The 23,291-nt window shown below is 31.6% G+C and overlaps 1 protein-coding gene across 1 annotated transcript in view; it reads left to right on the top strand.

Moving 5' to 3' along the window:
- Window positions 1-20,385, top strand: part of LOC129938364 (dual specificity tyrosine-phosphorylation-regulated kinase 2) — a 111,370-nt gene extending 90,985 nt beyond the window's left edge. The window contains exons 6-7 of the mRNA XM_056045867.1: window positions 2,839-3,010; window positions 18,213-20,385. Of these exons, the coding sequence (XP_055901842.1) occupies window positions 2,839-3,010; window positions 18,213-19,150 (1,110 nt within the window). The 3' untranslated portion in view covers window positions 19,151-20,385. The remainder of the gene's footprint in view (window positions 1-2,838; window positions 3,011-18,212) is intronic.
- The last annotated feature ends 2,906 nt before the right edge of the window (window positions 20,386-23,291 follow it).

The raw sequence follows: 23,291 nt of genomic DNA, 5'->3' as shown, positions 1-23,291 counted from the left end.
ATTGGAAAAACATATTATGGAGTGACGAAACGAAGATCAATAAAGTCGGTTACGATGGAAAACAATATGACATCTTTCACACGAGACGGTTTCGTCCGCACGATTAAAATCCGTACGATTTTTTTCCGTACGGACTTTATTTTCACACACAACGTATTTTCCCCGTGAATCGTCGTTTAGTTATATTTTAGATATTTTTCTTTAGTACATGTAACCACAAAAAACGGACGGCAGACGTACGGAAAAAACCCCTCGCCGTCCAGTGTTAAAGCTTTAGTAATTTTAATAGTTTACTATCAATGGCTCACGGATAAAAACTGTACGGACCTAATCCCTATCAAAAACCTCTTGAACGAATTGAAAAGAGAAATAAATAAACATAAATAAAAAACATAAATAAATTGCATGAGATCGCTAAAGTGGTTTGAGAAAACATAACCTCGAAAAATGTTAATGCACAGGCGGTGTAAGACAGTAATAAAAAATAAGTGTAATACTGAACGAAGACTTCAAATTTGGACAAAAATGCACTGTTCTTAAATAAGTTCACGAGCTTATTTTGTTTTTTCAAGACCTTTTGAATTAAATTTTATATTTGTTGTTATTTTTTTGTACAAAATCTTTTTATTTTTATTAATGTACTAAATTATATATGTTAGAAAAAAAATTTAAGACTTTTTATAGCGAAGAATTTTAATTTTCGATTACCCAACATTTCAATAATCGTTCTTAATTAGTTCGCCACAACTCTCTTAACTTAAAAATCTTTGTTTTCTAGATGCAGTTTAAAACGATTTAGTGTCTAACCTAATTTCTGTGAATTTGTATTTGTTATGAGTTTTTGTTTGAAACATTGAATTTGATTTTTTCATAGTTTTAAAAAATACGTTTGACTTAATTTTTGGTTCCGATTCCGAATCAAAACTTTAATTTTAACTTTTTGCTTAAACCTTAAAAATATCGGTGTACGAAATTATTTTTATATTCTATGATGTATTTCAAAACCTTGATCTAATAGAATTTAAGACAGATTCGTTACAAGAACAAAACTTACTTCAAAACTTTATACCTTTCTTAAAAACCACTGTAGCATAAATGATTCAGCGTTTCTTTTTGATTTTTGTAAGTCGGGTTAAATCTTACAACTTTCGAAGATTTTCTAATATTATATTATTAAATCACGGATTTTATAGAAAAAAGCTACTTCATAAATTACATAAGTCTTTGAAAGCCTTATATACATACGTGTTTTTTTTTCAATTTTAAAAAGTAATATCTCAAAAACCTGACACGATACACAAATTTTGATTCGAACAATGGCCATCGAAAACCATTTAAAAATTGAACCGCCAGGAATAAAAAACATTCCGAAAAAAAATTACCTTTTCAGTAACCATTACACGAAAATGTAATTTAATATTGTTTTTGTCAAAATGCTTAGTTTTTTTACGAGGTGTGTTTAAAAAGTAACCGGAATTTTCGTTTTTTCAAAAAAATATTTATTAATTCGTTTACATCAATGCTGTCTTCTTCAAAGAAGACCTTAACCCGCCCCCTCCCCCCAACAAAGTAGACCTCCCCTGCACCAAAAATATGCCACCGTTTTTTCCAATCTTTGAAGCACTCTTAATATTCACTTTTTGATATGTCCTTGAGCATTCTCAGGGTTTCGCCTTTATTTCTTCAATCGAGGAAAACCGCCATCCTTCCATGTGTCTCTTCAATTTTGGGAACAGAAAAAAGTCACACGGAACCAGATTTGACTAATACGGATTTTGGTGCATGACAACGGTATTGTTTTAGGCCAAAAAATTACGAACAAGTAACGACGAGTGAGCAGGTATGTTACCGTGGTGCAAAAGCCATGTATTTTTTTTCCATAAATCTGAGAAATTTAAAAATTCCGAGTACTTTTTGAACACAACTCGTATGTGTTTTGTAAAAATAAAACGTTGAATAATCATGGAAGAAGTTGTCAGAAACAATTTTGCTTACCAGTTTGGGATTAACAATAACACTATTGTCCAAAACTACAATCGGTTAAGTTTCATCGGCCTATGAAAATAAAAACCCTGAAAAACTCGTCTAAAATTCAACTTTGTGAAAAAATTTCGAGGAAAGTAAATTGACTTTTTTCATGTGAAATTTATCAAAATATTGTGAGTTTCTGACTACTTTGCCTTAAATGGAAATATTTTCTTTTCACCGGAAAATTCTCCGTAAAAAAAAAAGAAAAAATATCATCATCAGAGTTAATATGTGAAATCAATTATCTTAAATGGAACTTAATATCAGTTGATGGAGATTACATACATATACATAAGTAGATTAATGTTCCGTACGTTTATATAAAGTTTCCATGGATGTATAAGATTTCTGAGAAGCAATCATTGGATTCTTGTTAAAAGAGAAAAATACATCATAGGAAAAATAAAAACAAAATCAAATTCACATACATACGTTCCTCAACGTAGTTACAAAATATTCAGAAGTGGGATACGAGTAAATACATAAATTTCAAAAAATATCAATAATTCCCAGATTCACCATTCCACATAAATATAAGACTTGAATCATTATTGTGTGTCTTTGAATAAAAAGAAAGAAAAAACAACTCGAGTGTTATAAATTTCGGCGCTTTTCCCTCTCAGATTCCCATAAAATTTTCCTATAAATTCTTGTTACATTTTCTTTCACATAAATAACACTCGTATTTATGTAGGAAGGTACAACCTACCTTACATACCTATGGTTACATGTCATTTATATCAATAAGCAATAACTCCTAACGGTTCTTTATTATTTGTATTTTTGTATATCTATATATTTTTTTTATAGGAAAACATCTTACTAAAGCAACGTGGCAGTAGCTCAATCAAAGTCATCGACTTTGGCAGTTCATGTTTTGTAAATCGAAAAGTCTATACATATATTCAATCGAGATTCTATCGATCTCCAGAGGTTATATTGGGCCTAGCCTACGGAACTGCCATTGATATGTGGAGTCTAGGTAAGTTTGTTATTATTTGTGTTGTGTTTTTGTTTGTCACATTTTTAATCCTAATTTGATTTTACCATCATCTTCTTTATGAATGATGCTAAAATAAATAAAAGGTCATATTTGAAATTGAATTCATACACATACAATCTAAAAAAGGACACTACATACTACCATACATTCTATCAACTGGAACTCATCAGAACTCAGTCAGAGTAGGGTTTGTTATGCCAGGACAACAAACACAAAAAACTGCAACTAGAATTGTGATTGCTTGTCTGGGCATTGTTGAGAGAAGGAGCTGTAGATTCGTTCCACACACGGCTATTTAGAGCATGACAGATCCTATTCCACAGGCCGAGATTATTTACAGAATGTCAGTATGAGAGAAACGAGGACTCTATCATCATACTCATACTCAAACCCACTAACTTGTATTTTTGGGAGCAAAATAAAAATGCGAGCCTATTGTTAAAGGGGGATATAGAATTTAGCTTATATGTGCTCCAAGGGGCCTACATCGGTTTCATAAATGTAAAACTGGAAGAACGAATAAGACCGTGAAGTCTAGGGCTATCAGTCTTGATCCCAACAGAGAACAAGTTCATGCAACCAAATGGTTGATTCTATTTAACTTATTTGTTTCTGTATAAAAATGAGGTAAAGTGTAAATTTCAATTTTTAAAAATATAATGTGGAACAATAACGTAACGACTATTAAGCACCTAACCTACCAACTGAGGACGGACGGTCAGAAAGTATACCTTCGTATGCATTTATAATGATTTTGTGAAAGCTTCAAGTTTTATCTTTGGAATAAATATTTTATTCTGCACTTAAAAAAAAAAACACTTATGTGGTTTTTTGTTTTTATATTAGTTTAGAAGCCAAATGCTCTCAGCCATTAACATAAGTCCTGCGGTGAGATGGAAAGGCAATTCTTGTGGGACTTAGTTTACCGGCTAAATGTTTTAGGATCGTTGTTTTTTTTTTTTTGTTCAGTTAGGGATAATTTTTGGTGTAAATGAAACAAGATAGGTTCCTTTAGATATATGTAGGAGGTACCTACTTACCTATGCACACCGCAGAAGGTATTGTTTTGGTTATAATGGTTGAAGACAATTAAGTTATGAAAAAAAAGAAATGAAAGGATAAGCTGGCCAAAAGTAAATTCTCTGGTTATTATTCTGAAGTTTTAAGAAGTTGAGCACTTAGTGGTAAGCCAAAATGTATAGTGGTCATGCTTGGTCTTTGGGAATTACAAAAAAAGTTTTTCCAGAAAATTTAATAACGTTTTCGGTTTGTGGTATTTGATAATTTAATCGTAGAATTTTAAAAACCACCAATATTTCAGATTTCAAAGTAAATATTCCAAAAATTTTACAAGGTTTTACATAGTGCCACATAATTTCACAAATTTTTAAATTTCTAAGGTTATACAAAAGTTTAAAGAAATTTCGCAAGAATCCACAAGATTTCACAGAATCGCAATATATTCCATAAGCCTTTTTGGACAAAAAAAAATTCTAGGGTCCTGACAAGTCTGATAAATCAAGCAGAAACATAATCCTATAGTTTCAACAATCTTATTTTGTTACCAAAATAAAAAGAAAGGAATCAATGAAATTCTAAGAGCTTCAACAAAATGTTATTAGATTCCACTTTTAATATTTCCTTAGTGATGACTAAATTCCATAAGGTTCAAAAAGATTCTAAAAGTACCTAGGTACTACATTTTCTTGATTCTTCAAGTTTACTATTATTTCATAGCGGATTAAGGATTGAAATTATTGTTACTTCCACTTTTACCATTACAGTTTATTTCTGATTTGTTGTTTGAATGTCATAATTGAATAAATAGAGCACTGTCATTTAGTTTCAGCACCTTTCAGATTTAAGGCGAATGAGGTTTAAATTCTTCTCAAAATGGTGAAGATTTTCAAAACACATTTGTACGTTTTTCTGCAAAATTAAACTACAAACAGTAGAATACAAAATATTTTATTTTATTTCAAAATCAAACCGAATTATTAAAGAATTGACATTTCAATGATAGTTTTGAAACAAGTTTTTGGAATATTTAAATTTTGATCTCAAAGCTGCTTTACTAAAATTGTCAAAAAGTATTGAGGCAATATTTTGAAATATACGAAAACTAAAATTCTATTAAGAAAACAATTAAAAAATGCCAACATTTTTTAAAATTGTTTGTAAATTTCTTAAAATTTGACATTTACCAAAACGCTTCAGTTAATTTCTTTGGGAGGGAAAATTGTTAGATTGGTTTTTTAAATTAGTCTCTTATAAATACAATTTTTCCTTTTTTAACTTCCCATAGGAAGTTATTGTAATGGGTCCGATTTGTCAAATTGAAAATTTTGACATTTCTCGACGTTTCAAGGTCCCTAGAGTCGAAATAAAAGATTTTTAGAAAGATGTCTGTGCGTGCGTGTGTACGTACGTTTGTACGTCCGTACGTCCGTACGTCTGTACGTTCGCGACGTTTTTTTCCTCGTACATAGCTCAAGAACCAGAAGAGATATCGACTTCAAATAAATTTTGTTATACAGATAATAAGGCAGAAAGATGCAGAAAGGGATCTCAAGAAAATTGGGTGGGTGGTTTTTTTACCATAGCAGTTTGAAAAAAAGGTGAAAATTTTGGTTAACCTTAAATATCTTACGAACCAAAAACGCTAGAGACTTGAATTAAATTGTATATAATATATTGTAACGTGATACCAAACAGGTATATTTTTTGAAAAAAATCATTATAACGGTTTTTTTTATAAATCAATAAAACTGAAAAAAAAATTTGTCACCTCCAAAATTTTACGACTGAAATATGATTTCATCTCTAAAACAATTTTGTGCAACGAAGAATAATGTTTTTGACATCTGATAACATTTTTAGAAAAATCTAATTGACAGTTTTTTTTACAAAAAATAAAAACCTAAAAAAAAAATGTATAAAAGTTGGTAAAAATTGATTTTCGACTCAAATATCTTTTCAAAACTTTGAGATATTGGCTTTAATTTACTTTTACCTTTCAAAACATCTTGTTGTCAACATTCAGTTAAAGTTTGAAAAAAATCGATTTGACAGTTTTTGTACAAAAAATTAAAAACCGAAAAAAAAATTAACAAAAGTTCGTAAAAAATGATTTTCGACTCAAATATTTCTTAAAAACTTTAAGATAATAGGTTCTAACTAATTTTTTCTTATAAGAAATATTGTTTTCGACATTAGGATAAATTTTGAGAAAAATCGAATTGACAGTTTTTTTACAAAAAATAAAAACCTGAAAAAAAATGTATAAAAGTTGGTAAAAATTGATTTTCGACTCAAATATCTCTTCAAAAATTTTAAATATTGGCTTCAAACTAATTTTATCTTATAAGAAATATTGTTTTCAACAGTTGGTAAAATTTTTAAAAAATTCGAATTGACAGTTTTTTTACAAAAAATAAAACTCTAAAAAAAAAACAATACTAAAACTTGGTAAAAATTTACTTTCGGCTTAAATAGCTTTTCCAAAATTTAAAATATTGGCTTCAAACTTATTTTATTTCAGAGAAAATATTGTTTTTAATATTCAGTAATTTTTAGATAAAAATCCAATAGTCCGTTTTTTCATAAAAAATAAAATCCACAAAAAATAGTGCGCAAATTTGGTAAAAATACATATAGACAAACTTTTAAGCAAGACAAATCGACAGACGGGATGGGAAGTTATCAGTGTGGGTCGCATCCCAGCCTCTTTTTTTAATATTTTTAGTATGCAGTTATTTAGAACAGTACTGTGCAAAACTTTTGCAACTATCACCGCCAATCAAAATATCGAACCTTCGTGAATATTAAAGTCGTTCCAATCAAATTATTTTTATTCCTCTGGATTTTTTTATGTTTCACTTTATTGTTCATAATCTTAAAACACTGATCCACAGGCAAATTCTACAAATGCACTGCTTTTACAAAAACCACAAAATTTCAGCTGTGCAAAACATTTGCAACTAGTGGCCAATTCTCTTATCGTCTCATTTTGATAACGCTTTATCTGATTTATTTTGAGGTTGGTAAGTTAATACGTGTAGCTTGATTTGTTTAAATAGATTTAGCCTTGACTTTGATCGATTAAATGGTTTTTTAGGATTATTTTTAAGATAAATTCTTTAAAAATTGAAAAAAAGATAATGCTTTAAAAATGGCGGGAAAAATCCAGAAATGTAAGTGCTTTCAAAAAAGGAACATCAGAAAAAAAAAATTTCAAGAAAATATTCCATTCAAAAATCAACTATTTGTAAAGGCATTAAAAGTGGAAAGGTGTTGTGTCATCATAGAGGAGGAAGGAATCGAAGCACCACAGTAAAAGATTATTGAAAAATCACAAATTTCTTCCGAAGAAAACCCACGGATTCATCCAGGGAAGCAAAAATTGAACTTATGTTACCCATTGACTTGCGTTTGCTTTCAAATAGCAAAAGAGCTATTTGTTTTTAAAAAAAATATGAAAGCTCGATTGGCTTTTCTAAAAACTCATCTAAGTTGGAGTACCCAAAAATTGGACACGGTCTTATTTTCTGACGAATCAAAGTTCAATATGCACGATGCAGATGGAAAAATGTCAGACGGTCATGAGGTGAGAGGCTTAATCGAAAATACACTAAAGGGTCTTCTTTGGCCAATTATTCGGACCAATTCGACAAGTAGAGGGCATACTGAAGTCTGGAAACTATGTAGACATCCTTTGTATCACACCATACTGCCTTATGCACATTACGAAATGGACATTCCAACACGGCAATGATCCCAAACACAAGTTGAAGTTGACCACAAAGTGGATTGCAGAAATAAAGACTGGGGTTTTACCAAGGCCAGCCCAATCCTCAGACCTAGACCCAATAAATAACCTGTGAGAAATTGTGAAGATAAGAGTTTGGAACAACATTTTTAAACAGAAAAGTGACCACTTCGCTGGAATTCAGAGGCAGTGGAATGACATTCCAAAAACGCTTAATTATAACCCTATAGCTTCAATGCCCAGAAGATATACAGCCGTTATAAAAACTAAAGAGTATATAGTTAATTATGAACATTTCCTTGCCTTAAAGTAAGAAAATGGGTTGCAATTTAGTCGTAAGATTTAAGTTGCAAGTGTTTTGCACAGCAATTTTACCAGCTATGAAAAAAAAACAAGTTCAGTGAAAAGTGTTAATTTTGTTTCCAACATTTCTAACGTTATATCAAAAGAGCTTAGAAAACTAAAGAAGGAATTTTGATGTTTGGTTTTCTTAACAATTTTTTAAGGAAAAATGTTGGAGTTCCAAATGTTTTGCACAGTACTGTACATACATTTTATTTTTTATTTTCATAATAAAATGTTTAACCGTTTTCGAGACATAGAATTTTGATTTAAAAATGTATTTTTTTTTAAATTAAAAAAGACATTTTTGATCATCGAACATTAAAAAAAAGTTTGAGAGATTGTTGGTTCTTGAGTTATTGAGCAAATTTTAAAAAATAACGTTTTGATGGGATCATTATAAAAATATTTTTTTATTAAAAGAAGACAAGTTAAGAAAATAAAAATTGAAAAAAGTTTATAAAAATCTATAGCTCCTTTTTTCAGTAAATTCGAATTTTCGATTTTTGACCAAAAACTTTGAATGAAGACTACTGTCATTTTTAGACTTTGAACAAATTTGAAAAAACAGCTTACACGAATTTGTTTAAAAAAATAATTTTAAATTTGGAACTTGATCGACCCAATCATTTGGGCTGTAGTGGGACCCATTTTTTTGATTTTCCTACCGTCGTTGTAATGTAATTTTTGATACAAATCTGGAGTTCAAATCAGACTTGACTGCTCACAGAAAGCCACCGCTATAAATGTTCTTTCGGGAAAATATATTTTACAATACTTTTAACGAAAAGCGGTGATTTTATCTTGAAATGTCAACAGTTTTAATGACCAGGCTATTCAAATATTATCTAAGTGACACTTTATATTTTCATTTGGTTCTTTTTTTATTAAAAAGGTCACACAGGATTTTTAATGCCATTATTCACAAGTATATTATGTTTCTGCATATTTTTTGTTTTATTTTATAAATATTCAAAAGATCCTAGAATAACAACACTTCAGTCATACCCACTGAGTAAATTAAAAGATTCTAGAACAAGTTTTTAATTTATTTTCAAAAACAAAAATATAAAAACTTTTGATTCAAACTTATATACCCACTTTTTCTTTTTCTGCATTTCTAAAACTTATTTGTTTTCCATCCTCAACCAAAAAAAAAATATATGATTTAACTATCGCGATGCTCGAAAAGCAAAAAAGCTCTCTTTCCATAGGTAGAAATAAAGTCGTAGCAACTATAGAAATAAATTTCCATTCAAAGGGTTAAGCAAACTTGAAAAAATGCTTGCGGAGTAAAAACAAAAAATAAAACTGTGCTCTTTGCAGTTTTAATTTACAAAAAGCTTTTTCTGAATAAGACATTCCAGCGAGCACTTATGAATACTCACATGTGAATATATGATATAAAATGCTGATGCGTGCGTTTTGAAAACTGCATGAATACCTGGTCGTTAAGAGTTTTAACAGAACAGAAGAACTTCCTTTGAAATTTGAGAGGAAGAAGAACTATTTTTCAACTTTTTTGTTTTCCTTCTCCCTCTCACTTTTTTTGCATTTTACATCTTCCAAATTTTCGTTAATGACATTCATTCTCATTCCAGAAAAATCATAAAGGGTTGAGTTTTTTTTTTTTTTTCATTTTACGACTGCCATTAATTTTATTGCAGTTCAATCTAATACAGGAAATTTAATTAGGAAAATTCGTATTCAACGTAATACGGAAAAAGAAACCCTTGAAACTTTAATCTTCATAAATATTTCTGGCCAATATAATGTATAGTTGTGTAGGTGGTGGGGTGGTATGCAAATTTTGGACACGTTCCAAGAAAAAAGAATGACTTTGCTTTTATTTGCCTTTCTTTTTGGATCCCAAATAATTTGAATTGATGACGCTAAGATCATGTTTAGGGGTAAGATTGAATAGGGGGCATTGTTGACAAGAGAAAGTGTTTTGGGGCTAAATTTATTTACAGCATACGATGAACCGAACATGTGTTCATGTTTGGAGGATATATTTTTAGAAAAAAGATATATTTCATTTAAATATATTGAAAATATCGATTCCATCTCAAAGTTTTTATCCAAGTTTTCTTCATTTTCTCTTTTTTTGATTGAATATGAAACTTTCTAAGAATATATTTACAACGCCCCAAAAGTTAACTGGGATCTATTTTACTTTTGTTTTTTTTTCTAACGAGGATAAAGGTTACAAAATTTATATAGAAAGTATTGATTGAATTTCAGATGAGAAAACGTAAGATTTTAAGTTAATAATCTTTAAGGTTTGTTTGTTAAGGGAAGTGAAAGAAAATGTCTTACATATTGATTTCGATTTTACCTACACCTCACTGCACAGTTATCAATTTAATCCTGTAAGTGCGTTAGGTTTGTGGGAAGATTCATATCCATATATTTTTATAGCTGTATGGTTTCAATATGCCAAAAACATGAGAAGAAAATGCTTCGAAAGGTTACATAATGAACTATAAAGCTTTTACAATATAAAGCCCCATGAAAATTAATTATATTTTATAAACGAAATAGCTACATTAATTTTTTGCAAAATTACCACGTTTCGAATTACATACTTTAGATTGAGTTTTCTCAAACTCTAAGAAAATGACTGGAGTACTTTACAATTGCTGATAATATTTACCCAAAATAATATGAACACAACATATTAGGTATTATACTTGCGTCAACAATACCCCCCATTTAAATAAAGTTTTTATTTTAACATTAAATGAAAACTTTGGAAAACGCCAAAAAACAACAGAACTGAGTCCACTATTTATTAATAAATAAATGAAAACATCTTCAGTATTCCATCCATGCCCCGTAAAAAATTTGATTTTCCACGCTGAGTCGTTTATTTTTCTTCATTTGATTTGCTTAAGGAGCTAAAAAAGTGTTTCATATGCAACGTAGAATTACTTTTTAGAGCCAATGACATTTTTTTCTAGCTTATGAGCATTTAGAAGTGTTTATGTTAGGTTAGGTTAAAGTGGCTGTCCATGATGGAAACGGACACAATTAAGACAATTTAATGGCCCATTGTTATAAAACATGAATCTTGAGGCTTCCTCCTTTAGATCGTTAAAGAAGAATTTTCCTTGGTAATTCTTGGGTTTTTGAGCTAGAGCAGGGCATGTTCCTCATCCATACAGCTTTTGCAAAAGTCATTTGAGAATACGCCTAGCCGCGTGGTGTACTTTCCTACTAAACAGTGTACGGTTATGACACCTATTATCCAGCTTATATGCGATCTGCTTACAGATAGCAAGCACCTTGATCGCTTTAAATCTAGTGTTAGCCAGACGTTTTTTGTGACCTAACACGTAGTGATGTTGTTCCAGAGCGTCTTGCACTAGCAACAGTTTACAAATAGCGATTGATATGCCAGAATTTGCCAAACGTTGTAGGATGGGCTGCACTGTACCGTTCTGGTCGAGTTCATCTGCCTTACAGTTACCTGGAATGTCTATATGGCTCGGCACCCAGCAAAGGTGAATATTAAACTATGGTGGCATCTCCATTAGAGATGATCGACAGTTATGGACTGTTATAGAGTTGTAGAGACAAAGAGCAGAGATTTGATAGCGGCCTGACTATCTGAGAAAATACGGATATCAGATGTTGATATCACGTTGTCTTTAAGTCAGAACTAGACTTCTTTTACCGCCAAAACTTCCGCCTGGAATATGGTACAATGATTGGGAAGGCGGAATGCGAGGTTTAATTTCAGTAGTTTAGAGTACACACCTCTACCAACCACTTCATTTGTTTTTGATCCATCTGTGTTAAAGTGAACTGACTCGTCTTCTACGAATGCCCTATCCTCAAAGAAAAATATGGAAGGTATAGATATCTGAAAGTTTCTGTCGAATTGCAGTTGGGGGGTGGTGTAGTCTGTGTGTTTTTCAATAGATTCTAAGTTCACTGCGACGAAGCTTTGAGGCGAATAACAGAGCTTGCAGCTCTAAATATATGCTGAATTTATCAAGAGATGTTAGGTAGAGTAAGTTGTCCAGTGCCGCAGATGGGGTCTTGCGAAGCGATTCGCTTATACATAGGCAAGCTGAACGTTGGACTAGAATTGCTAAATAAATCAACAATTTTATTGTTTATAGTGAAATTAAATTCTTGGTCTAACAATTTAAGAATAATAATTAGATCTTTATAACTAAACAGTTAAAAAAACTCAAATCGATTTGATTAGAGAACAAGGATTAATTGGATGTGCAATAGCTAATAAAATTGACCGAACTTTTAATGTTAATTCCTACTTAGAAGTAAAGCGAGGTTAGGAAATCGTAAAAACACTATCTGGGAGACGAGACATTTTAAGATATGCATTTTATTCTTCTGATTCAGTGGCAAAAATATATCAAACGAACATTGCTCGGCAGTCTAAAGAGCTATCTACAATGCCAGCCATCTTTAACGAATGAAATAAGAGCTCTTAACGAGAAACGGATGGATGTGCGGTTTGAGTGTTCTACCCAATTTAAGTAGATTAAATTAAAGGTATCAGATGGTTTTTATAGGTCCAACTTTTATGTAAAAGGTTTTTAAAGCGCTTTCTATAGTCTTGAAGGAAGTGTTATGATATTGGAAGCATTCAGATATAACAGTTGAGGTTGTACAATTAAATTTTGAAAAGAAATTTTTATACATTTTGTAATGGTTTTGAAATATGCTGAACCAATATAATAAAGCGTTTTGTTTTTCGGAAGCGCATAATAAGAATTTGGAACACACTAGCAAAATTTGTAGTTGCATTGCTGAAGAGTAGTAACATTTTTCAGTATTGTTAATCCATGATCAGAGGTACTAATAACGTTAGAAGAAGATACCTAAATAAGAATTCAATTTTAAGAGTTTGTTAACGAGCTTTTATTTGCAGGCAAGTCAATGTTTGGTAAATCAAAATTATCTAACAGCAAAATAAATAATATTGCCAAGGATAGTTCGCTACCCTTATCGATTAATGGCTGAGTGGGATGGTACTTCCTCATAACCTTGGAGGTTGGGTATTTGATTCCGTGTTCCGACAATTTTTGTTCTTATATATATATACACATATATATGTATGTACATATAAACAATCGGTAAGAATCGGTGTTCTTCAATTCGTGGAAAATCAATTATTATTGACTAATTGGTAATTTGTCCATCGGCTGTTCAATTCTTTGATTTCGTTTAGAATTTGTACACGTTTTTCATAGTCAGTACAGAGTGGCACCGAATTCGGATAAAGAAAGTAGAAGAAAAGCGGCCAGTTTTTAGTCTTAAAAAGACTCAGCGACACTCGTTGGTTTTGTCGAGCTGAAGCTACGAAAGCCTTAGTGAACGTCTATTCGGAAATCGAAAAAGCTCTAACCAGCATATTTTCCAATAAAAAGCAAAAAGACATCGTGAAGAATGAAGCAACGCACCTTCTTCTTAAGATGAGTGGTCTCGAAACCGATTTGGAACTATTTTTTTGAGCGATTGAACGCTACAAACAAGATGTTGCAAGACCCGAAAATGGTTCTTGAATCGGCAATGCGTTCACTAGAATCATTGAATTTATTCGTGGAATCAAAACAAAATGATTTTGATAAATACGAGTAAAGCAGCCAAAAAAGTATTCTATTCTGATGAATATGAAAAAATGTCAGGTTTAATCCGCTTGATTACGGGAAAGCACAAGACGCAAATCTGTCACCCAAGGAAAAATACAAAGTATCCGCCTTCATCCCAACGATTGAACAGCTATCCGTTTCTCTTTGGATTCCTAAATCACATCGAAAAGATGGATGCTGAAAATTTTCACGCTGCAGCAGAGGCATTAGTGAAAGTGTATCCGTATGATTTAGAGCCTAGTCTTGGTTTGAACCAACTCATTAGTTCAATTTACAATTTACTCTTTGATTGACTCATCAAAAGGAAAAGGACTATGGAACAGATCAATCACCGGAATCATTTTATTACCAAATTCTCGAAAATCAAAATTTCAGAGCTAAATTCCCAAACCTCGAAATTGCATTGAGAATGTATTTGGTTTTGATGGTAACAAATCGCACTGCAGAGCGCTCATTTTCAAAAATGAAAATTATAAAAAATAGGCCTCGAACCACAATGGGACAAAACCGTCTATCGAAGCTTTCTTTCTTGAGCATTGAAAACGATGTACCTACTCCGAGAACTAGATTTCAACGAAATCATCAACAATTTTTCGTGAAAAAAGCTCAAAATGTTCCGTTCGTTAACAATTAAATTTAATTTTAGATAATTCTGTTTTCTGTTTATATTTAAATGTGTTTGTTCAATTCTAAAGGAATCTACTTGGTTTCACAATAAATTATTTATTGAAAAACTCGAGTGAGAAAAAATGGTTTACTTTATTTTGAAAATAATTTGGGGCGATGGGCTTCCGCTTCTTTATTGTCCGAGGCCTCTGGACCTCTAAATCCTTCCCTGACAACAGCAAATAATTCCCTATAATCAATGGCGGATCTAGAGGTGGTCGTAGGGGTCATGACCCCCTCCCTTGTAGATACATTTTTTGTTTTCCTAGAAAAACCCTTGAATTCAAAACTATGGTTTTGCGTTAATGGATATGACTCCCATTATATTTTTTATATATGAAACAAAATTTATGCTTTACTGCCTTGAACTTTGTTTGCCAAAAGTACTGTTTTTAACAGAGGACTGGACCAAAAACATTATATAAATCGGAAAATCAATAACGCAGCACAAATTCATCAAATTTTTACCAATGGACGATCCAGGGGGGGTCATATTAGCCAAAAAGCTTATGCAGGAATTTAACGACATTTTCCAAAAAGTGGTTTGCTGTCAATAACAACTAAAATTTTTGTTTCACTCATTTTCAAATTCGGAAAAACTTTCGTAAATTATTTTCATACATTTTTGTTCTAAGAAAAAGACCAAATATTCAGGTTCTTAAAGAGAAACCTTGAATAAGAGATCTCCAAATCGATAATAAGTTTCCTTTAAATCCTAAACCTCGCCTTCAATTACGTCTCAAGAATTCGTAATTCGTAAAAAATTTCGAACTCGAGCTTTTAATCATGACATTAAGATGGTTAAAAAGTCGAAAAAAGATTTTTGTCATTTTTTAAATACGAAAATTTGAAACTTTCTAAATTTTTTCGTTAATATACATAAATGTCCGAAAACAAGCAAAAGTGCCATTTTGTTAAACTAATGGCTAATTGAAAAACATAATGAACGTTTCATTTCTATTCATATAAAGGCTTTGAATCTTTTGGAATTTGAAGTGAAAAGAGATTCTTAAACGCGTAATTTTTGAGTGCCACACAAAAGTTTCTTTCAGTTTTGTTGGCTCCTTTAAGATCAAAATATTTTGTATCATCTACGAGTTAGCAGACTTATAAAAAAATAAATTGGGTGGCGCAACAGTCCTTTGAGAACCAGGGCCTAGTGACTTACAACTCTCAACCATTCCTGTGTATGAGTAATGTTGTCAGGAATGCAGACTTATAGTGATAGTAATAATAGACTCCCGAAAAAGGCATTCGAAGAAACTACGTCAAAAAATCAAGACAATTCTTCATATCAGATCCTCTCTCATTTTCTGGGTTTTAAAATTTTTGAAGCGTTTTTTGCAATATTAGAAATGGAATCAAAAAAAATTATATTATTTGTGAAAAAAGCTCCGTTTCAAAACAATTTCCTACATTTTTACGTAAAATACACCAAAAACCCTCTAAACTTGGAATCTTGAAATCTAATCTATTTGATTAAGAAATTCTACAAACTAAGAGTTTTGCTTTAGGAGAAATGAAGAATTTGAAGAAATGGCTTGAGAATTTAAGTAATTTGAGATCAAATCACAAACAAAACGCCACACTTAATAACTTTATCAACACCATCTCAAAACTAATTTTATCCACCACAGTTAACGGCGCAGCAGCATACAGTTTCATCACTAATATAATACTTTCACTCTAGTTATTCTTTAATCAACCTCAACCCAAAGTTTGGATTGGTCGTTGTAATAATTACGAAGCACGTTCCATTTACAACAATTACCTATTTTCATCTCATTTACATATACTTACACAAACAATGTGTTCTTTAGTACAATATGAACACAAGTTACGCATTTATAAACAAAATGACCAAAGCACTATAAAAGCTTGAATAAATTAATCCACCCTATTATCCTTAAACAATTGCTCCCCATTTGCCATACGAAATCAAAAAAGAAAGAATGAGTGTGTGTGTGTGTATGAGTATGAGTATAGGACTGTTTTGTTTATTTGTATGTGTGAATGAATGGATTAAGGAAACAAAAACTGTTTTTTTAAATCTTTGTATATTCTTTCGTGACAGAACAATTGCGAACGACTAAAACTCATTAACTAAGCGAAAAGGAAATTGTTCATTTAGTTTTTATTTTGCATTCTGCTTTTAACTTGTCTTCTCCTATTGCGACCATTCATTTCATTTTGGGGGCGTTGTTTTAATAACTCTTTTTTCCTTAATTGTGTCCTTCTTTCCTTAAAGACTGAACTGGGCCATAGAATCATGGCCATGGGAAATACAAATTATTTAACTTAAAATATTTTCATTTTAACGCGTTTAATTTATCCTTCTGTTGACAAAAGTCCTCCAGCTGATGTTTTGAGTCAAGGAAGATGTAATGTAAAACAACAAAACCAAAACAGAACAAAAACCAGAAAAATATAAAAAAAAAACAAAAAAAGAACCATCTTAAAACATTGCTTGCAATATCCCACTTCTGATACTAACATTATCCTGAGTGCCTTAAGATATTTTTGTGTTGCGGCTTTGTCACACACACAAACACACAAAAGCTACAACAGAACACTTGAATGATGATTGTAACAAGAAGGACACATCCATTACCAGATGAGAGTGAGTGATCAGATTTATATCCTTAAGTTTCCGCCTTATTTGTGTTCTTTTTGGCCACCAGAGGATATTTTTGTACGAGTATACGCTGCTATGTACATCCAGTTGTTCAATTATTTTCCAATTATTCGACACTTCCTTGGCTTGTAGCCATCAGTGTCGACAGTCGAAAGTTGAAAGTCGCCAGTCTGGCTGCAGATTAGAGAGGCTGGAATAATAGTTTTGTTGGGGCCATGATGGTTCTACCGAATACAACGACCTTGAGAGAATGAGATGGCGTGTGGAGGTTTTTCATATTTTTGCTTAAGCTGATTGGGCCATCGAGCTCTGTGGGCAGTTTATGATGACCATGATGGCTTTTTACAAAAATAAAATAAATATGGAAAAATAACTAATCTCATGTTTTCTGCAATATTGTTGCGGACAAGACTTTGTGTGCCAAGGCCAAATATTTGTATAAGTCTATAGGCTATATTTGGAGCACGTGCAGCCAGTCTCCTGCACAAAATTAAGAAGGAAATATACTTCAAAAGTTTTGAGTGGAATATAAAATGTTATTGCTGCAATCAAATTCCAGAGAATCAGGATAAAATCCTAAGTGTTGATGAAAAATTGGACTTCCTGATGGTTGTCTTGCCTAATATTTAGTTTGTATTCGGTGTCATTTCTTGCATTGCACCGAATTCTGTACAGAAATGAAATGATACACTATTAAACGGAATTAAGAAAGAAATAATCAAGGTTATGAACTTAAGATTTCTTGTGTAATAAGATATTTAAGAATGAAAAATGGAGTTCCTTAAAAAAAACATGTTTCTAAAGAGCAACCTTCCCATACGATATTGGTATTATAAGCTAGAAAGCTCAAGCTCAAAATGGTTCGACTAGTAAGAAGTAATTCTCCAGATTCATGTGATATTACAATGGGCCTTTTATTTTGGCCTAAGAGTGTGGATTCTGAATCCGCAGCCCCTTTAACGTAACCTAACCCAGCAGTACCATTTAAGTTAAATTATGTGGCATGTAGACAACTAATTTTAGCTTAAAAAGAATGAGAAATATTTTTGAATTCTTAATGTCATCATAATAAATATCTTCAATTCATACATTTTCATTTTAATTTGATTTATAATGAACATATTTTTTTTTTTTTCTTTGAAGGTTGCATTCTTGCTGAACTCTATACCGGCTTTCCGCTCTTCCCCGGTGAAAATGAAGTAGAACAACTCGCTTGCATTATGGAAATTCTGGGTCTCCCTCCAGAGGACTTAATTGCCAGTGCAACAAGACGTCGTTTGTTTTTCGATTTCCGTGGTAAACCTCGCTGCATCACAAACTCAAAGGGGCGTAAACGACGCCCTGGTACTCGCTCTCTCTCCCAAGTTCTGCCCTGTTCCGATCGATTATTTGTCAATTTCGTTCGAGGCTGCCTGGAATGGGATCCCGCGAAGCGTATGACTCCCGATGAGGCAGCCCATCATGAATGGCTACAATTAAGCTCAACTTCATCATCATCATCGTCATCGTCTTCATATAAAGTGTCAAAATTAGGCAGTGTTCATCAGACTAAATATTATAACATATCATCGCCGCAAAATGCAATCGCCAACAACAACAACAGTAACAATAACTCAAATAACAATATAAATAATAATAATCATAATCCGAAAAGCCAAAGAACATCAATGACCACATCAACGTCAAATCCACAAACATCAATCCTGCCCGACATTAAAATCTCCTCAAGCAACAAATACGGCAGCATGCAAAAGATTGCCGTTCGATCGAAAATCACCAATACCGGTCTGACGTCATCAGTGTCCGATCTCGAATCCGTGCAACAATATTCCTTGCATCGAATGTATCATCATCAACACGGAGGCGCCAGCCATCATGCTGAGCCATCAATGACCATGAGCACATCAGCCAGTCATCGGAAACTTCTGACGACAAGCGGCACCATTGCTCATTCGTCAAAATACAGTATTTCGACAAATAATAATTCAATGGCTGCAGCGGCAGCAGCATCAACAGCTAATGCCAACATGTCCCATTCGCAAAGTACCGGCGATGTGTCGACAATATTTGGGCGAGCATGACGTGTACCACGGCCCACAAAGTTGGAGCTCAAGAAATGCAAACTAGTCAACATGGTGGATTTGTGGAGCTAAAAGTGAAAATAAAGCGCGCATGTTGAATGGCATAGACAGAGGCGGCCATTAAGAGTGTGGAACCTATTTGGAACATAAATTTGTGTTTTTATCTTTGATAGTAGTTTTAGTTTTAATTAGTTTACATTTTGATCGTGTTTTCTTCTTGTACACAATATTAATATAAAATGAACATACACATTTTTTACATATACCTACATAAATATTTACATGATAAAAACAAAAGCAACAAAAATCATAAAACTAGACTAGAGTGTATCTGTGTATTTAATTTTTGTTATAAAAAAAAAAACATGTTAGTCGAATTTAAAGAAATAATAAAAATAATACAATAAAATTTTGTATTAGATTTTTAGAAACATAATATGTATATAATATACATATGTATGCATGCATGTGTTTTTGTTTCGAAATGTGGTAACATGGGATCATTTTCTTCCATTATTCAAATTTTAAAAAACTATTCTACATCCGTTTTGGTTTTTTTTTGTCAATAAAACTAAAGCAAAAACCATTATTAAGAAAAAATCAATAAACTTAAATATGTAATGTACTTGCAAAACAAAAAGTTACAAAATTGTTTTAAAGTTAAAAAGTAAAATTTTAGTAAAACAATACAATTATAATTCTGAAAGTTTCTCGTATATTTTAAGAAATTTCAATAGACTCAAACAATTAGAAGTTATAAAAACAACAACATAATAAATTAATTATCATTAACTATTGACATTTATAGTCGAAACCAAGAAAAAAGAACAACAATTTTACTGATGATTTTAAAATGTAAAATATGTTACTGAAAAAACGGTGATGATTTTATTATATAAAAATTAAATATTAAATTAATTATTAATTCAAAACTAAACAATATTAATTAACAACAACAAAAAAAAAACACTATATTAACAAAACAAATATTTAGTGCTAGTTGATTATATTTTAATATTAGTTTATATTACAAAAAAAAACAATAAACATCAATAATTAGTTTAACAATAATAACAACAACAAAAACAACTACATATTTAGTTTTACAATCAATGTGTTTAAACAAAATTGAATTAATATTACATTATAAAACTTATTAATAGAAATAAAAAAAGAAACAAATATTAAAAAAAACATAAACAATTACTGTGTAAGAAATAGTTGTAGTCGTAATATTCATAAAAACAAAACAGAAAATACAATAAAAAAAACTTTTCATTTAAATACTTTAAGTTGTACTTGTTTTAATTAACTGACAAACTTTTGGAAAACAACCATTTTTTAAATGATAGGCTAATCTTGTGAGAAGAGAAATTAATTATTTCTCTATTAAGAGTAAACCTTCATTGTTTTAAAAATTAATTAAAAACAATAGTTTTTCTGATAAAAATAAAAAAAAAAAAAATGCACGACTGGGTCGCACGAACTTGCTCCTGTATGCAAAGAGTCTGTTTAAAGTACCTACAGTTTTTTCATAAAAAAAGCAGTGCTGGTCACATTTTAATATATTGTCAAATATTCAAATGAAGGAAATTCTTACAACAAAAATTAACATGTTACTTGCATCTAACCGTCTTTCGGTTTCATGTTAGAGACTTTCAGCTCGAAGTTATACTCTACTTTTCCAGGTGAATACGCATTATTACAAATTCTCTGGATATAGAATGTTCATAAAAATAGCAGTGGTTTTGATTTTATAGGTAAAAAGTGTCAAAAATTATTTTTTTTTATTTTTCGATAAGTAAATATTTCACTATTTAAAGTTTTAAGTATTTGTAACATACTAGCATATAAAAAAATAATAAATATTAGCTCAAAAAAAAAAAAAACAATGGGACGGTCAAGACACTGCACCAAAGAAATTTGAAAACTTATTAGAAAACTGCGTTTGGAAGGAAAAACCTACCAAAATATTCAAAACATCCAAGGCTGCAAAATTTTCAGTGACGCCTTAAAACGGCTAAATAAACCGAATACGTTAGGCCCGAAAAAGATGACTACTAAAAGAACTGACAGAAAACTTGTTCAGTTAGCAAAACAGAACCCTTCCATAGGCTCTAGGAAAAAAAGAAATGGACTTCAACTGACTGTTAGCGTTGTCACAATACGAAGGCGTCTTTTGAAGCGATTTCACCAGTGCGAAGCCCACGCAAGGTACCATTCTTGACGAAAAGGCATGTGGCAAAGAGAATGGAGTTTGCCAAAGTGCATAAAAAATGGGCAAAAGAGAAATAGAGGAATGTTCTGCGGAGCGATGAAAGCCAAGTCGTGGATCCAAGGGTCGTCGAGAATATGTGAGAAGACCCTAAAATGCAGAAATCGATCCACGGAACACTTTAAAAACAGTGAAACTTGGTAGAGGAAAAATTATGATATGGGCTTGCTTTTCATATTACGGGGTCAGGCCTATTTATCCATATTTATAATGGATGCAACCGACTATGTGAAAATTCTCAAGGAGGTTATGTTACCCCATGCTGAAGAGGAAATGCTGTTGGTTTGGGTATACCAACAAGACTATGACCCAAAACATACGTCAAAAAATGCAAAATCATGGGTTGCGCAGAAGAAGTTTTCCGTTATCGAGTGGCCCACTTAATACCCCGACCTTAAACACATCGAACATTTGTGGGAGGATGTTAAGAACGCAGTTCATAAAGCAAAAACCAAGAATTTGAAAGAATTGTGAGAAGCAGTACATGATTCGCGGAACGCAAAACCAGTCAAGAGCTGTCAGGTTTTAGTGGACTCGATGCCACGTAGAGGCCAAGCAGTCATAAAAAACAATGGTTATGCAACAAAGTACTAATTGTAAGCTAATTGTATGCTTTCATGTAACTTATTACATTTTTTCTTACTCCTTACGTAATAGATCTAGTACTTTGTCATGCACTGCTATTTTTATGAACGGCCATATATTTAAAAAGCGTTTTTTACTGTGACAAAGCAAACGGTAAAAAATCGATACTTATTTTATAAAATATGTTAGTTTGTTGTTAGAAGTTTAATGAAATATTTTATAACGTTGATATTGAAGGTCCTTTTGTTTTATTTGGAGAGCACTGCTATTTTTATAATAACAACTGTAAATAAAATTGAAAAATATACCTGTTAAATAAGTTTGTCTTCAAAGAAACAAATTCCATTTGACTTGTCAAGATACAACTCATCCCAGGACAGCTCATCCCGGAAAGGAAAATTACTTATAAGCATACTTAACGAAAACAATTTTGTTGTGTATTCAACTAGATCGTTCAAGGCTTTTTCCTTTATATAGCTTTATCTTAATTTCATATTAGAAGAACCAGGATGGAAAATAAATTATCTGAAGATAAGAAAGAGGCAGAACATGTAGGTTTAAATTGTAAAGCGATCGCCTATTGGTTGTGTAGTTAGACAGGTGTCTATAACGGATAAAGAATAGTTGATTGGCGTGCTCAGCTTTATGCAAATAGATAGATAAAGACATGTTTATAATGATAATGAAGGAATGTTATAAGTAGGTAGAAGGTTCTACAAGTTTTCAGTGCAAACATGGAGTTTTTACGTTCAGTTTATTTATTTCGTTGAAGTTTAAAAAAAAAAAACAAGTATACGAACAGATACAAGAAATTGCTATTCATGTGTTGTTTACAGTCAGGCTCTTGTGCGTTTGGGATTTAAGTTATGAAGTGACACGTAAGCAGTAGTTTCACTTCTTTCTGGCCCGTTTCTAAAACTTGTACTAAGTATTTATTCTTTTATAAAGGAGAGGGCAAGTAAAATATGTGTGAAACAATCCTTAGAATTATATTCTAAAATCATAGATACAAAGGTACTAAGATAATACTTCTTGATAGACAATTTAAAATAGATTGTTGATTAAATATATCATATTCGTTAATCCGATACAGTGGCAATACACGGGCGGCCATCGTTGGTATTTACAATAGTTATTGTTATAGAAAACATAAATATGTACCAAATGCATTAACTTGGATAAAAGATAGGAATGTTATTACAATTTTGTCAAAATAATGCGCTCTTTCGGTCTCATGCACAGTTAAAATAATAAAAAAAAACCTATCCTGAGATTCAAAAT

The sequence above is a fragment of the Eupeodes corollae genome, chromosome 1 (assembly GCF_945859685.1).
Source record: "Eupeodes corollae chromosome 1, idEupCoro1.1, whole genome shotgun sequence".
Classification (NCBI taxonomy): Eukaryota; Metazoa; Arthropoda; class Insecta; order Diptera; family Syrphidae; genus Eupeodes; species Eupeodes corollae.
The sequence above is the reverse complement of the archived record's forward strand: the minus strand, read 5'-3'. Positions and strand labels throughout refer to the sequence as shown.